This window comes from Acartia tonsa, chromosome 4 (assembly GCF_053477335.1).
Source record: "Acartia tonsa isolate MP-2025a chromosome 4, ASM5347733v1, whole genome shotgun sequence".
NCBI classification, from domain to species: domain Eukaryota; kingdom Metazoa; phylum Arthropoda; class Copepoda; order Calanoida; family Acartiidae; genus Acartia; species Acartia tonsa.
Genome location: NC_137263.1, coordinates 41,869,243 through 41,886,070, shown reverse-complemented (window position 1 = coordinate 41,886,070; position 16,828 = coordinate 41,869,243). Strand labels below are relative to the sequence as shown.

Below are 16,828 nucleotides of genomic sequence, written 5' to 3'. Positions count from 1 at the left end.
TTATCAAATTAGGTAATACAACAAAACAAAACATACAAAGTGAAAAAATAACAAATTAAAATACTCAATACAATGATTATTTCTAATGTTTATTAAATTAACCATTTAGTTACTAGTAGGTTTATGCATGTATGTAATAATAATAATAATTAAAATAATAATATTAATGTATAGATCAGGTGATATAATAACTTTACAGTGTAGAAAATAATATTGAATCAGTCTTAGATTGGACGCGCAAAATAAATATTATATATATATTAGTAAAATTAAATAATAAAACATAAAAACATTATGGCATCAATAGAGAAGGTGATGCACTTAATTATGCTCATTGTTAAAGTTTTTTTTAGGATCACTAAGCAAAATCTAAAACATAATCAACATAAAAATTTTGCCTAAGGTTAGTTTAAGCATTAAATATTACTAAATATTAACAGATTCATACATGCAGCTAAAATAAAACAATCATTTATATTATCTATACTTTTTGTAAAACAGCGCGTCCAAATACATAGTCATATATAACAATCAAACAAATAAGAAGAAAAAAAAGATTTTGTACTTCAGCATACAAATAAACATTTATATAAAATTCTAAAGTTTAATCATCAACTTTGTTTTAAACTAATTTAACGTGTTTGATAATTTTGCACCAAGTCCATTTTTCTAGCCGGACTCGAACTTGTCTACCTATGTACATCTTATCTGGGGATAATCTTGTTTTGGTTTCATCAACGTTTTCTTTTCTATAGTTATCACGTGAGTGTTTAATATTTGTATCTTTGTTATCATCATGTAATAATAAATCAGCAGCAGTGGTCGATTCGGGTATTTGTCTGGGTTTGTGTGACCGAGGGTAGGTAGCATTATACTATCTTGGGATTGCTACTCGGTCAGAATTGTATATCTTGCGCACAAACTTGTCCACGCGCACAAGAATGATTGAGTCCTCATCTTCGCGCTCGTGGAACTTCACCTCAAGGTTGATTTTCCTATCGATAGCTTTGCAGCGCGCTGTCCGCAGAAACTCGGACTTTTTCAGCTCGATTATGTAGCACTTTTCGCGGATGTCGCTCTTGTGATGGCCAAACTTCTTTGCAAAGTCTTTAAGCTCGCGGTACATCACAAAATCGCCGTCGCGGTCCTGCAGCTTGAACTCTGTCGGCAGCGGATGGGCGGACACCTCAAACATGAGATCCTCAAGGTCGGTGGGCAAGCTCTCGTTGTCGGACTCGTCGTCGCTCGCGGTTTTTGCACTAGTGTCTGTCTGGTCCCGCGAAGACATCGCCATAAACTTTGCATCTTTTTCAGGTTGATGGAATTCGGGATGATCGGATACATTCCACCGTATAACCGACTGTGGCGCGGCAAGGGCGGCGAAGGCACCTCTGGCCGGAGGCGGGGGCTTGCCGTGCAGGTCGGCTAGCAGGTTTGTGAGGTAGTGCTGCATCCGCTTATCACCGGTCATGTTGGCCAGGTCAATGGGCATACTTCCGCTGTAATTGTGGTGTAAAGGATCCGCTCCAAATCCGAGCAACAAATAAACTGTTTCCAAGCTTCCACTTTCAACAGCTAAAAATAAAAATGATTTCAAAACAATTCAAAATGTCTAAACTAATACCTAAAAAATGTCTTGTAATAGCTATTTCTATCAAAGTTCTAAATCTCCACAGCTCTGTAACGTTACACAATTTTTATTAATTTATAATTTTTTTGGTCATATAAGTTTAAAGGTATCCAGGATAGCTTTGTTCAATCTATTTTAAGCAAAGTAGACCGATCCATCTATTCATGGTTACATGAGCAGAACTTATTAGAATTTATGTAGTTTATTGTTATAGTAATTTTAATTCTAATTGTAGTTGTATCTTAAACTTTCTCTTTTATGACTTGATTAAATTCAAATAAATAGGTTTATTGATTTAAATTGATATTATATTTTAGTCATGCCTGCGTCTTTAATTTGTAATATTTCTTTCTTTCTCAAAGTCAATTTTTATTTAAAAACAAGTTCATATACTTTCGAATACTGAACAAAAAGCTAAACAAATCCTTCCCCTAACCCCAACTAAAAAAATATTGGTTGAAATGTTTGGATACTGCAATTTTACTCGTATACAGATTATCCCCTCATCATTAAACTTTTGCTGATAAAAATCCTACACTTAAAAAAAACTTACCATCATGAATTGCTTTTGTTCCCTTGATGCCTGAAGACGGATCTGCCCCAAACCTAAGTAGAGTTCTCACAGCCTCGTGGTGGCCTTTCAAGGCAGCTTTGTCTAAAGGCACGAAGCCAGCAAAATCTTTTTCTTTCACAGTTAAGCCCTGAATTATAAAAAATATAACCTAAACAAATTACAATCTTGAATTGATAAAAAAACATATGATATATTTTTTAGTTTATAACAGGAAATTCTATTTTTCACCGTCGCAAAACATCTTATTTGCCCCCCCCCCAAAAAAAAAAAATCTCATCCTTTATAATAAAAATTAGCGGCTTCGCCCCTAGCCTCTAGGGGCTTTGTCTCTAGAGGTTTGATTTTAAAAAATAAATCTAAAAAAAAAATTTTTGGGGGGGAGGGGAGGAATTTTTTTTTATGGGGGGAAGGGGGGTAGTCGACCTGACTATTTTAATTTTAGTTTTAAGAAAAAAATTTTTTTTTTTGGGGTGGGGGTATTTTAATTTTTTTTGAGGGTGTGGGGTGTCCCACCCCCTAAGAAAATAGTTATAAACCTTCCCGTGACCTATGAGAAGCTACCCTGTAAAGGAGAACCCGATCGGTTCAGCGGTTAGCGAGATCCTTCGCTACAAACAAACAAACAAAAAAAAACCAGACACACAGACATCGTTCTACTTTGTATTATAGATACCTAGTATTTTTCTTTTACAAAAAAAATAAAAATAAACATACCTGCATCCCGAGAGCATAAGCAATAACATCAGGATATCCCTGTTTGGCCGCTCTCTGCAGAATTGTTTCACCAGCTCGTTTGTCCACCACCCAGCGCATCGACTCCTGAACAACCTGGTCCAAAGTGTAGGTGATTTCGTGCACCTCATTCTCCTCCTCCCCACCCAATGGAGAACTGGCGCGCGAGGCGTCGCATGACCCACCGACCCGGTGGGCCAATTTGCGCTTGGCGGACGGAGTAAAGTCGAGGCCTGACTTGCGACTTCGTTTTTTCTTTGGCCGTTTCTTTTTGACTGATAATGGTAGGGGTTCAATGGGCTCCCAGACAACCAGATTCTGGATGGTTACCTGGTTCTGCCAGGATGGATTGGTTTCCAACAAATCCAAAGCAAAACTACCCAATTCAGATTGCAGGTTGTTTTCTTCTTCTGTCGGTTCACCAACTTCTTGTGAGAAAGCAAAGAGATCATCTTGGGGCAAAGATTTGGGGGTTGAGGAGGCCTTACCCTTTAATCTTTCTAGGAGCTCTAGGGAAGCTTTACCCGGAACAGGCGGGGTTGGAGCACGAGAAGGGGGCTCTGAACTAGTTGACGCTTTGACATCAGATTTCTTAGGTTTCTTAACGTCCTTTTTAGCTGATGAAAGTTTCTTATCAGTTGATTTGCTTGGGATATCTCGACCAAAAATTTCAGTAATTGTCGGGCCAAAAACCTTCTCATTGGCCTTGCTTCTGGTTTTTGAGTCAAACACTTCAGGCTCACCGTACATGAAATATTTTGGCTTATCAACCTCTCCTCCGTAGTCCAAATACTTGTTAAGAGTATATGGTCTAAAATTGCCAAAGGACGTGGCAGAAGAAGTCTGATTGCCACCAAGTAGCACTTCCTTGGTATCTTCCGTCAGCAACGGTAAACCAGGAGTAAGGAAGAGTCCCAGGTTACTATCTGCAGCAGACGCCTGAGAAGCAGCTTTACGCATGCGCATACGCATTTTCTTCTCCTTCATGAAAGGTATCTGGTACATGCGTCCCATTTTCATGCTCTGCCGCAGCTTTTTGCGGTTCATCAAGATTGTTTCTACAATAGAGGGCAGCTCTCCTTTAATCTCCGAGTCATCTGTTGATGACACGCTCGTGTATGCTTTGGCCTCAAGACGTTCTCGTTCCAGGGTTTGTAGATGAGGCGGCGACACCATATCTTTTCTAGCATAGTCTTCATAGCTCTTTCTCAATGTGGCTTCACCAGCCCCCGCCAACGCTTTTGGACTTAAATTACTACTTGAATCAAGCTGTTTGGGCAACCTGCAACGGTCGTGGTGACGACGCACTTGCCGATTCCAGTCAGAGCTGAAATGTTTGAGTCCACCAAAGTTGGGCCGTGTCTTTCTGCGAACCTCAGGTGGTATTTCCAGGAACGAAGTATCAGGTTTAATGTCTAAATTGATATCATTAATATCATCAGAAATATATTCATCATCATTGACTGGTTTTTCTTCTTTCCTTTTAACTTCTTTCTTTTCTGGTTTGTATGTCTCTTTTTCCTTGTCAATGCAAGTAGGAGGAACATTTGCATTGCTAGCATTGCTGCTGCTAGCACCGAATGCTTGATACCACTTATCAACAGAAACTTTTGCTTCCTTCTTAATATCATCACTGGATATTTGATTATCATCGTCATAAAATGGATCCCGAGATAATTTCTTGTTTTTAACAATGGCAGGCTCTTTAATTTCTTCTTTGACATCTTCTGTATCAATATCCATTTTCTCATCTTCTTTTTCTTTGGAATCATATTTTTTAGATGGTTTACTGGTGGAATTGCTTTTATACTCATCATCCTGTAGAGACCACTGTTCCTGACGGGGCCTTTTATTTTTCTTCTTCATGTACTTGTCAGCACCATGAAGACCTAACTTAGAATCTATTAAGCTTTGCCGCAATAAGTCTTCATCGGTCGTCACCTCGGACTTTTCCACCTTAGCTTCAGATTTTAGCGGCTGTTTATTTTGCTGGTGCTTGCTTAGTACTTTATGATTTGATGGCGGCAATAGCGGTTCTGATTTTGGCGTCGATTGAGGCGGAGGGGGACTGGCGGCGGGAACAGGTGGCGGGGTGTGGGCGTCTGCATCACGGTTCATTAGGTCTCGCTTGTATTTGTACACAGGGTATTTACTGGAACGGTTCTTGGGGTCTTTCTTCGGACTTAACCTTAACAGAAAAGATGTCAATATCATTCCGTCAAATTGCAAAAAAAATGTACACCTTAATCGTACACAACTTTATTACAATGGGGGGGGGGGGGTTGTTAATGCAACTATCTCGTAATCAATGAGAAAATGGCACTTAAATTCGAATTTCCATCTGAAATTTTGCATGAGTAATCCTTGGTAGGTCTATTTTCCCTAAATCGAACAAAAAGTGGGAAAAGTAACAGCTAACGGCTGGCGGATTAGCCGTTTTGCCATCTTGGCTATCTTCAGGACAAACTAGTCACGAAACCTATCTCCACATAATCCTTTTTGCCGCTCCAAAACGCTATCAAACAGTTCTAGCCGGTAGCTGTAGGTACTAAAAATGGTTATTGCTATCATTTAACATGAATTAAACCAAAAATATGTTTTAAAAAGTTTATTTCTATGTAATTAATGATGAATTTGCCCGGAAAATAGACAAAAAACGGCTAAACGGCTGAGCCGTTAGCCATTACTTTTCCAACTTTTTGTTCGATTTAGAGAAAAAAGACCTACCAAGGATTACTCATGCAAAATTTCAGATGGAAATTCGAATTCTAAGTTCCATTTACTCATTGATTACGAGATGGTTGCAGTAACCCCTCCCCTCTTATTTTACGTTAAATAGTTCAAAGTAAATCCTAATATAACAGTAACAGGAACTGTATCTGTCTATCTCGGTAACCATTAAGCCGATTTTTATTTACAGTGAACGTGAAGCTTCTCATAGGTCCTGAGAGGGTTAATAACAATTTTTGGGGAAAATGACCCACATTTTTTTTTAACTCAAATTATAATCAAAAGTGCCCCTCGAGTCCTCTAAGGGCGTGCCGCTAGTAAGTACATATTAGAAAAGACGCAAGTTACCTTTTTTAAATCGCCAAATAATCAAACAAAATACTTATAATAATAAAATGAAAGACGTTTCGTAAACACAAATTAAATAGTTGGCTCATATTGCATAGAAAAATCTAAAAAGAATTTAACTATCGCATCCAGTATCTATCTTATTGCCATACCTACCCTGTAAATATTATGTATGAAACTTGTAAATATAAATATGTGTAAAAGAATGAATATATAATATCTGGCCATAGGACAGTCAACTTTGACTTTAAGAGGTAAAGGTAAATGTATCAAAGGGGGGGGGGGGGGGTCGTAATGACATAAGCTCTTAAACCGTGAGCAAAATGGTCTAAATATTGAGCTAGACCCTTCAAACTTGGTATATAAGCTTAGTCCTATAGGTATTACATCTAAATTACAAAAAAATCCAAAAATTATTATTTTTAGGTTAGGTTAGGTAAGAAAAACCCTGCGGAAATGGGGTTTTTAGGCTTTTTTTGGTCTATTTTGATGTGGAAACTTGCCTTAAATTGTTTTTTCTTAAGGTTTTAACTTAAATACATTGTATCTATTCATATGGACATTATTTAAAATGATTCAGCAAGTCGGGGACCGACCCCAGGGGGCTAGGTGGGTGGCCCGCAGGGGTTAAGTTCATTTTTCCCAATATATTTGTTGTGATACATCAAATTATAGGTTTTTTAGGTCAAGGAACTCAAATTCAGAGCTAAAATAAGCATTAGACTATTTTGAAGCTAGCCCCAGCGGGCTAGGTTGGTGGCCCGCAGGGGTTAAGTACATTTTTTCTAATATATATCTTGTTATATATCAAACTATAGGTTTTTTAGGTCAAGAAACTCAAATTCTGAGCGAAAATTAGCATTAGACTGACCTGAAGCTAACCCCCGGGGGCTAGGTTGGTTATCTGCAGGGCTTAAGAGCATTTACCTAACCTAACCTAAAAACTTGCTTATATTTTTACAGGTTTTTTTCTTGAATAAACTGTGTCTATTAATGAGGACTTTATTTAAGATGATCCAGCAAGTCGGGGACCGACCCCAGCGGGCTAGGTGGGTGGCCCGCAGGGGTTAAGTGCATTTTTCCCAATACATATGTTGCGATACATCAAATTATAAGTTTTTTAGGTCAGTTAACTCAAATTCAGAGCTAGAATTAGCATAAGACTAATCTGAAACTAGCCCCAGCGGGCTAGGTTGGTGGCCCGCAGGGGTTAAATGCATTATTTCCAATATAGATCTTGTTATATATCAAAATAAAGGTTATTAAGGTCAAGAAACTCAAATTCAGAGCTAAAATTGGCATAAGACTTACCTGAAGCTAACCCCTGCGGGCTAGGTAGATTTTCCACAGGACTTATGTGCATTTTACCTAACCTAACCTAGAAACTTACTTATTCTTTTTGTTTTTTTTTCCTTGAATAAACTGTGTCTATTAATGAGGACATTATTTTAGATAATCCAGCAAGTTGGGGACCGAACCCAGCGAGCTAGGTGGGTGGCCCACAGGGGTGTAGTGCATTTTTTCTAAAGTATGTGTTGTCATACATCAAATTATAGGTTTTTTATGTCAAGAAACTCAAATTCAGAGCTGTTTTAAGCATTAGACTGACCTAAGGCTAACCTCCGCGGATTAGGTGGGTGGCCTGCAGGGGTAAATTTTCCAAATTATGTGTTGTTATACATCAAACTATAGGTTTTTAAAGTCAATTTGGAGCTAAAAAAAAACACAATAGCAACCTGATGCTAGTTTTTTCGTGTTATGTGGTATACATTAAATTAAAAAATTGTATCCTATTAGCATATTAAATTCTTCCACCGCTAACATTGTACTATCAAAATTGAAATTCTTTCAAATATATGCAATATAAAAGTAGTTTAACCAATTAACCAGGAAAAAATATGCAGTTCACTAAATTAAGTTCAAATGCATTTCGTGAAACTACCCCTTTGAATTTCTGGACCTAAAAAACCTATAATTTTATGTATGACAACTAAAAATGCACTTAACCCCTGCGGGCCACGCAACTAGCCTGCTGGGGTCTTAAATCTTAAATAATGTTCTAATAAATAGACACACACAGTTTATTCCAGAAAAAAACCATAAAAAAACAAGTAAGGTTTTAGGTTAGGTTAGGTAAAATGCACTTAAGACTTGCAGTCAACCCACCTAGCCCGCTGGGGCTAGCTTCAGATTAGTCTGATGCTTTTATTAGCTGTAAATTTGAGTTTCTTGATCTTAAAAACTTATAGTTGGATGTATAACAACACATTCCTTAAAAAAAAATGCATTTAACCCCTGAGGGACACCCACCTAGCCCGCTGGGGTTGGTCTTCGACTTGCTGGATCATCTGAAATAAGGTCCTCATGAATGGACAGTTTATTTGAAAAAAAAACCTAAAAAAAAAATATTAAATGTAAGTTTCTAGGTTAGGTTAGGTAAAATGCACTTAAGCCCTGTGGGTTACCTATCTAGCCCGCTGGGGTTAGCTTCAGATTAGTCTAATACTTATTTCAGCTCTGAATTTGAGTTCTTTGACCTAAAAAACATATAATGGATTTATCACAACATATATATTGGGAAAAATGCACTTAACCCCTGCAGGCCACCCACCTAGCCCGCAGTGTCGGTTTTCGACTTGCTGAATCATCTGAAATAAGGTCCTCATGAATGGGCAGTTTTTCTAGAAAAAAACCTAAAAAAAATAATAAATGTAAGTTTCTAGGTTAGCTAAGGTAAAATGCACTTAAGCCCTGTGGCAACCAAGCTAGCCCGCTGGGGTTAGCTTCAGATTATTCTAATGCTTATTTTAGCTCTGAATTTGAGTTAACTGACCTAAAAAACATATCATTTGATGTATCACATCATATATATTGGGGAAAATGCACTTAACCCCTGCGGGCCACCCACCTAGCCCGCTGGGGTTGGTCCCCGACTTGCTGGATCATCTTAAATAAAGTCTTCATTAATAGACACAGTTTATTCAAGAAAAAAATCTGTAAAAATATAAGTAAGTTTCTAGGTTAGGTTAGGTAAATGCTCTTAAGCCCTGCAGAAAACCAACCTAGCCCGGGGGGGTTAGCTTCAGGTCAGTCTAATGCTAATTTTCGCTCAGAATTTGAGTTTCTTGACCTAAAAAACCTATAGTTTGATATATAACAAGATATATATTAGAAAAAATGTACTTAACCCCTGCGGGCCACCAACCTAGCCCGCTGGGGCTAGCTTCAGATTAGTCTAATGCTTATTTTAGCTCTGAATTTGAGTTCCTTGACCTAAAAAACCTATAATTTGATGTATCACAACAAATATATTGGGAAAAATGAACTTAACCCCTGCAGGCCACCCACCTAGCCCCCTGGGGTCGGTCCCCGACTTGCTGAATCATCTTAAATAATGTCCATATGAATAGATACAGTGTATTTAAGTTAAAACCCTAAGAAAAAAACAATTTAAGGCAAGTTTCCACATCAAAATAGACCAAAAAAAGTCTATAAACCCCATTTCCGCAGGGTTTTTCTTACCTAACCTAACCTAAAAATAAAAATTTTTGGATTTTTCTGCCATTTAGATGTAATACCTATAGGACTAGGCTTATATACCAAGTTTGAAGGGTCTAGCTCAATATTTAGACCATTTTGCTCACGGTTTAAGAGCTTATGTCATTACGCCCCCCCCCCCCTTATATGTATAATCAATACTTTACTGCTAGTAAATCATATCATAACTTGCTATAAACAGACAGACAAATAGGTATATTAAATCTTATACGAATAAAGCTGCGCTACCTAGACATAATTGACCTTGTTAATCAAAAAAATAAAATCAATAGGTACCTTGCATCTTTCTCATCAAATTGGTAAACATCATCAAAATCCCCAAAACTGTCCATTTTTGAACTATCACTCTGTGGCTGATTGTAATCTTGCTGTGGGCGCTCCACCTTGCGTCGCTTGTTCTTGTGCAGCTGACTACCAGCTGACCCGTTGCCCGCCAGGCTGCCGGGTGAATCATCCACAGATTTGCGTTTCCATGTAACCGCACCAGGACCGGGTATACCGCTGTTACGGACCTCCATTCTGTCCAGATTAGGGGCCGGACTGTTGGCACGTCCATGGCTGTTCGAGCCGTTATTATTGCTACTATTAGCACCAGGCTTTGATTTGAACTTGCCGTGCTTAATCTCTTTGGCAGTTGTTTCTTCTGATTTTGCGTCAAAATCATACCTACTACTGCTACGTCTCTCTTTCACCCGTTCACTGCTGTTATTCTTACTATTGTAGTCCAATTTATCCTTAGATTTACTTCTGAAAACAGATTCTTTCAACGAAGCTTTGCTAACTACAGGCGACTTTGGTCGTGACTTGTTGGCCGCTGACGCTTTGCTTGATGCTATCAGCTGGGATATTGATTTGATTGCTTTACTTGTCACTGTCGATGGTTTGTTTACCACTGGTGAATTTGAGGACTTTTTACTACTAGAATAAGGGGCTGGGCTGGATTGTGGCCTCTTTTTAACTGGCGAATGTAAGGAAGATTTCCTATTCACTGGTGGAGGCGGTGAACAAGACTTTTTATTCACCAAGCTTTCCTTGTCGTTGGAAACTGGAGATTTGGAGGATTTTTTCTCTGGAGAATATGCGCATTTTTTCTTAGAAACAGGTGAAAGATCCAAATCGTCAGGCGATTCTAGGGAATAAGATGTTGAAGCTTGGGATAATTCTTGGCTTTTTTCAGCTTCTTTTTGTAATGACTTTTTAAAGTGTTTTCGTTCAGTTTTCAACATTGATCTTTCTCTGTTTATATCCTGTTCAATTTTAAAGATAGAAAAATCTTCATCTTTCTTACTTGACTCCTCATTGTCTGTGTTTATTAAGGAAATAGAATTCTCTTTTTGATTATCACTTGTTAGCTTTGTTGAAGTAAAATCACTGTCAACATCATTATCTGGAAGACCTGGACTCAGTATAGGTTTAGATGGCGAAGGTTTAACAGCTTCTTTCACTATTTGCTGGGGCTTCCACCACTTTTTCAAAGAATTATCTTCAATAGTACTTCGATCACTGCTTGTCTTATTCTTAGCAGACTGCATCTTGCTTTCCAATAACTTTATCTTATTTGTCATTGAGGAGATGTTTGAAATTGAATTGCTTAATGGTGTACTTGAAGAAGTTGTACTGGTTGTAGTTGTGGTTGTTGCTGTAGTAGTAGTAGTAGTAGTTGATGTTGTTGACATTGTTAAAGTTGTTGTCACTGTTGTTGGCGTGGCTGTTGTTTTTTGAACAGTTTCAGGTTGGGGCACTGAATCCTCTTTTTTATCTTCTTTTATCGGCTCTTCAGCTATTTCAGGGGATAATGGTTTATCATCTGCTTTAAAATTTAAAGATTTATCTTCTTGCACAGTTTTTTCTTCTTCTATTTGCTGAGGGGGCAGTGCAATTCCAGGCGGAGTGTCGAGCCGTGGGGAATCATTACTACACTTCTTGGACAAACTAATCTCATTTATAATAGGTTTAGCTGATGCGAGGGGCTCGGGAGAGGCCCTTAAATCTAGAGAACTTTTAGAGACACTTTCTGTTGTTTTCGGTTCGATAATAGGCAGTGTATTAATTGGACTTGGCGGCCGAGGGTGGTAAGATGGAGATGTTTGCGGCGCTCCCAAGTGGTTGCCGTGGTACACAGGTGACACGGAAGAATAGTTGTTGACTTTAGGACTAGTTTGAGAATATGAAGGAAGCATCTGTGGGCTTGGTTGCGAGTAAGAAGGCATCTGAGGGCTGTGTTGCGAATATGGGCTCATACCAGAATACGGCGACATCCGGGGACTTGGTTGAGAGTACGGAGACATGTGCGGACTTGGTTGCGAATATGGGGACATTTTATTGGTGCTCACTTGAGAATAAGGCGATGCTGCCTGCGAATAGGGAGACATTTTCGGGTCAACATTGTTGGGCGAATACTGCCCGGCAGATGGAGATATATGAGCTGGAGACGTCACATTTTCTACTGGAGAAAATGGAGATGGGCCTGGTTGAGAAGGCGAAGGTCCTGAATGCGACATGGATGGCCCTGTGTGTGAAGGCGATGGCCCCATATGTGTGGGCGATGGCCCAGGTTGGGAGGGAGAAGGCCCTGGGTGTGTTTCTGTGTGTGAAGGCGAGTGTAAGGGTTGTGACGGGGATGGGGCAGGGTGGGGAGAAGGACCAGGATGTGACGGAGAAGGACCAGGATGAGTTGGAGATGGCCCAGTCTGGGAGGGTGACGGACCGGGATGAGACGGTGAGGGACCCATGGGAGATATATGAGCAGCTGGAGAGGGCTGGGAAGATGATTGTGCCTGGCCAGGTGATGTGTGGCAGTTTCTAGGAGACACATTTTGCTGGAAGGAATGCATAGGAGAATGCTGTGGTGCCTGGGCATGACCAGCTTCATTTTGAGACATTAATTTGTTGCGCTGTGATTGCTTTTGAAGTTCCATTTGTTGTTGGGTCATATTATGCTGTTGTTGTTGTTGTAGCAAACTTTGGTGATGTTGATATCCATTATTGTCAAGATTTTGATTATGCTTAGATACAGAATTGTCAAGCCTCTGGTTCTCCGACATCAAATTTTGTGGCGTCAAATCCCTTTGCTGAACAGAAGATTGTTGTTGTGGCTGCCTTTGTGTGACTGACCCCATGCTAGGTGAAGAGCTCTGTCCCATACTTGCATGCGATTTAAAGTAATTATCCACCATCTCTCTGGGATTACCATACTGTTGAGGCAACGGATTTTGATAATCTTGCAAGGATGAACTATTGCTGCTGCCACCAGATCTTTGATTAGTATTCTTATTGGCTTGTGGCGCATAACTTGAACCAGACGCTCCACCCAAATACTCCATAAAAGAATTAATTCCGGCCGTAGGATCTGATGCTAAGCTACCAGCGTGGCCCCTTGCAGCAGCAGCCGCAGCCATTGCACTGGCCCGCATAGCTTGCTCTTGCTGCAGTTGGTGCTGATGATGTTGCTGATGCTGTGGATGGCCGCCGTAACCTGATTTCATATCTGGTTGTCTATATTGATTGCTATATCTATTCTGATTATTTCCACCTGCACTTTGATTCATTGCAGCCACAGCGCTTACGGGGGGATAGGCTGAAGGTTTCCTCGACTCTTTCAAGTGGTCTGGCGTAGATTTGTGTGAAGCTGCAGCTGCTTCTTGCTGCATCGAGGATAACTGCATTTGTCTTAGTAGTTGCGGCGTTAAACTAGAATTTTTAAAGTTCACTATCAAATTAACATAAAAAAAGAACTCATTTGTAGTAACAAAATGTCATCAAGTAAAAAAAAACCTTATTCCAATTTTAACCTAATATCATTCAGATGTAGTTTCAAGTTAGTTAAACATTGAAGCTAAGGATGCACTTAATTTATATTTTTTCTAGTGGTCTATCTGTTAGAATTGAGGGTATTTTTAGAGGGATTAAGATGACTGAATGTAGCTTAAAACCATCCTAAAACTTAAAAGTAATAAAACATCTTAAATTCTCCCTAGAGCTACAAGATCTTTTCTTATGTGAGGAAGTAACTTAATCAGTTTACTATTAAGCGAGAATGAGATAAAATATTCCTACAACAATATACAAAAGGAAAAATATTTCTATTTACAATTTAAAAATCAATAAAGGATGAAGGTATGAAATAATATTTAAACTTTTCTTCCAAACAAAAAATACTTTCTGTAGGAACCTTAATATAATATTAACAAGTTTTGAAAGGACGATTTTTAAAAATGACATAAACTCCATAGGTTATAATTGGGTGATTTTGAACTTTCCTGTCGCCAAATGTTTTCATCACTTCTTTAGCGATATGGTCATTTATATCACTCACACTTGTATTGCTACTCCCAAAACCTTGGCCTTAACAAAAAAAAAGAATTAAAAAAGATTCAATAGGTAGTATTATATTATTATTACACTTAATAACTATTCTGTGTATTTGTAAGCTTTGTTTATTAACAATAATTTTAAAGAATTAAGAAAACATTAAAAGGGGGGATGCGGATGAAACACTTTTGTAAATAAACCTAAAATACAAAGGAACTCAATACAAATAATGTGGAACTGTAAACAAACGGCGAAAATATCATTAAGTAAGGATTAAAAAGTAAATGATATGGGGAAATTAAAAAGTTTAAGAACTTTTATATTAACTTTCTATTATGATTTTATTTTAATGTTAGTTAATCTTCAATTCACCTGGTTGTGAACTTGACTGTGCGCTTCCAGGAAAATAGCTCGGGTAAGAGCTGCTTGAAGGCCTAGAAGATTTATTGCTTGACCCACTATCTGCTCCACTGCTGCTGTGGCTGGCATTTGAATTTAAGGCAGCAGCTTGGTTATAGGCAGCTTGCAGCTGCTGCAAATTGAAAGCCGCATTCGCCTCAGGAGTCATTCCACTGCCGCCGTTAAGTGAACTACTGCTGCTGCTGCCAGCAACACCACTGCTTTGACCACCCCTTCCTCTACGGGACGAATCTCGTTCTAATGAATTTGTATCAAACTGTTGTCTAAATCTATCACTGCTTGACGCCGCTGAAGAGCGATTCACGTAATTATTCATTGCTGCTAGAGCCGCTCCGCTTCCGGCCGCGGCTGCCACCCCACTACTACCCGACTCTCCACCGTGCAAATAATTTGGATTCATGCCATAATAGTTGGCTGGATATTGGTATGGGTTTGACATCATGTGAGCGGCTAAGGGGTTGCTCGAGCTGGCTTTCATGTTGGCTGAGGACAGTGACGAGTGGGCGGCCAGCGGCCGCTGATACCCGAACTGGGGAAATTGACCGGGAAATCTGAAAAAATAGCCGATGAAAATGCTATGTAAAATACTAAGGTAATTGAGAAAGTGTTTTTAAATGAATATATTTTAGTGTTCTTTCATAATCATTTAGTTAAGAAAAAAATTTACATACCCAAAGGGAGAAGGGAATCTTGCCATATCTTTATTTGCTGCATTCCCCAGCAGATTAGAAGCCCGCATCAAGTTTTCATACGGGTTCACAGATGGATTGGCGTGGCTGCCCCCAGACGGAAATCCCGAGTGTTGAGTGTAGCCACTGCTTCGCAGCCAGGCAGCCTGAGCCGCCAGCTGCTGGTGGTACAGCTCCTTCTGTCGGTCAACCATACTGGACACCTACAACAAAAAGAAATAAGTTTTTAGGCTTCTGGATGAAAAAATTGAGATCTTCTTTTGATTTTTAATGGTTGTTTGACAATTTTATATTCTACAAAAATTCACATCGTCAGCTTGGGAAGCTAGTATTCTATGTAGAAGTTTAAGCCAGTGAGCCAGTAAAAGTCAGTTAGCTATTGCTTACTCAATTTTGATAATTTTCTTAGGGACAACTTAATGTGAGCTTTATAAACACAAAAGGATCTGTAAGCACACTAGACAAATAGCAGGTATATAAAACAAATAAGTGTGTAACTTCAGAATTTCAACTCCCTCTAATTCTGTGTGAGTTTCATTACATTAGCTTTAGTATGTTAGTTCATACACCTTATAAACCCGCGACCGTGGCTCAACACGTAGCGCATCCGCTCGTCGTCGGGAAGGTGATAGGTTCGAATCTCAGACCAACACCGCGTCATAACTAAAGACGTTAAAAATGGTTCCTACTGCTGCTATGTCAGATGCGCGACATAAATAGTTAGAGTAGGGGGAATGCCTTGGCCCAAAACAGGCGCAACTCGTTACCATGCACAGTTGGGACTTCTCAGACAAAGGTCGTGCATCACAGAGAGTTGGTTGTCTGTTGGATGTTACTTAACCTAATATCCTTGGGTATTTGGACAGAAAAGGGTGCGTACCAGTCACCCTTAGTTCTCCTGGATTGCTGGACCAGGACCTGGACAGTACATCAAGTCGATAAGGTCCTTGACTGCAATCCCGCCCGTATGAGGTAATTGAAGGTAATACACCTTATATAAAATGTCTTTGATGTTTGTTACTTAATATTCTGTCATTCATTTAAAACAACTGCGTATAAAATAAAGGTCTTATTATCATATATTAAAAAGCTAATTCAAACGCATAAGGAAAACAAGTTTAAATAAAGAATTATATTCATGAATATAGCAATTACAGTTATTATTTCATTTATCAAATAGGTTTTCAAAAAAGCCTTTAAAAATAAACTTAGATTTATGCCTTACAAATTAATACTTTGTACATACAGAAAACGAAAAAAATGTGTATCATTAAACAAAAACTTTACAGCTAGATATACGCAATTATTGTTATATAAACAATAGATTTAATTAGTGTAATTAAATTTACCCACAAAAAGAATTAAATACTATGTACCTATTTCTTATTTATTCTATTTTGTCATTTTATAATTTATTTACATTAAAAAAAAATTCCCCCTAAATACGCCAATAAAATTACCCCCCCTTTGATGTCAAAATAGAAAAAAGTTATTTTTTTTTATACAAAAATAAGAATAAAAAGTTTTATTATGAGTAAAAAATATACCTATAATGACAGCAAATTTATTTTGATGAACTAAATCATCTCATCTTTGCGTTTTTCCTCACATTTCTCATTAAAATTGTATACAAAACACTTGATTAAAAAATACTTGGATAGTCGCCATGATTTGGCTAGATGTGAACACACGCACAGACATTACAGACAAGTGTGCGGAAAAATCAACAGCCATAAAGCTGATATCCGTATCTTTAACCACTGCTAGCCACTTTCTGTTTTATAAATTGAAGCGGAAAGCAGTATGGACTATGAAGTGGGCTTTACGGAACGACTA

The 16,828-nt window shown here is 38.6% G+C and overlaps 1 protein-coding gene across 2 annotated transcripts; it reads right to left on the bottom strand.

The window, feature by feature from the left end:
- Positions 1-73: 73 nt before the first annotated feature.
- LOC145317250 (uncharacterized) lies at positions 74-16,678 on the bottom strand. 2 transcript variants are annotated; one of them, XR_013878953.1, is made up of 9 exons: positions 16,540-16,678; positions 14,975-15,195; positions 14,256-14,854; positions 13,834-13,916; positions 9,849-13,264; positions 2,919-5,124; positions 2,184-2,331; positions 488-1,575; positions 74-223 (listed from the first exon to the last, which is right to left on the bottom strand). XR_013878953.1 is itself a non-coding variant. In XM_080158243.1 (8 exons), exons 2-8 carry the CDS (start codon positions 15,184-15,186, stop codon positions 875-877), a joined length of 7,365 nt encoding a protein of 2,454 aa, XP_080014369.1. In that variant the 5' UTR covers positions 15,187-15,195; positions 16,540-16,678; the 3' UTR covers positions 74-874. The 2 variants fall into 2 exon arrangements, 1 of the variants encoding a protein (XP_080014369.1); XM_080158243.1 differs by having other exon boundaries at positions 74-1,575.
- Positions 16,679-16,828: the final 150 nt, after the last annotated feature.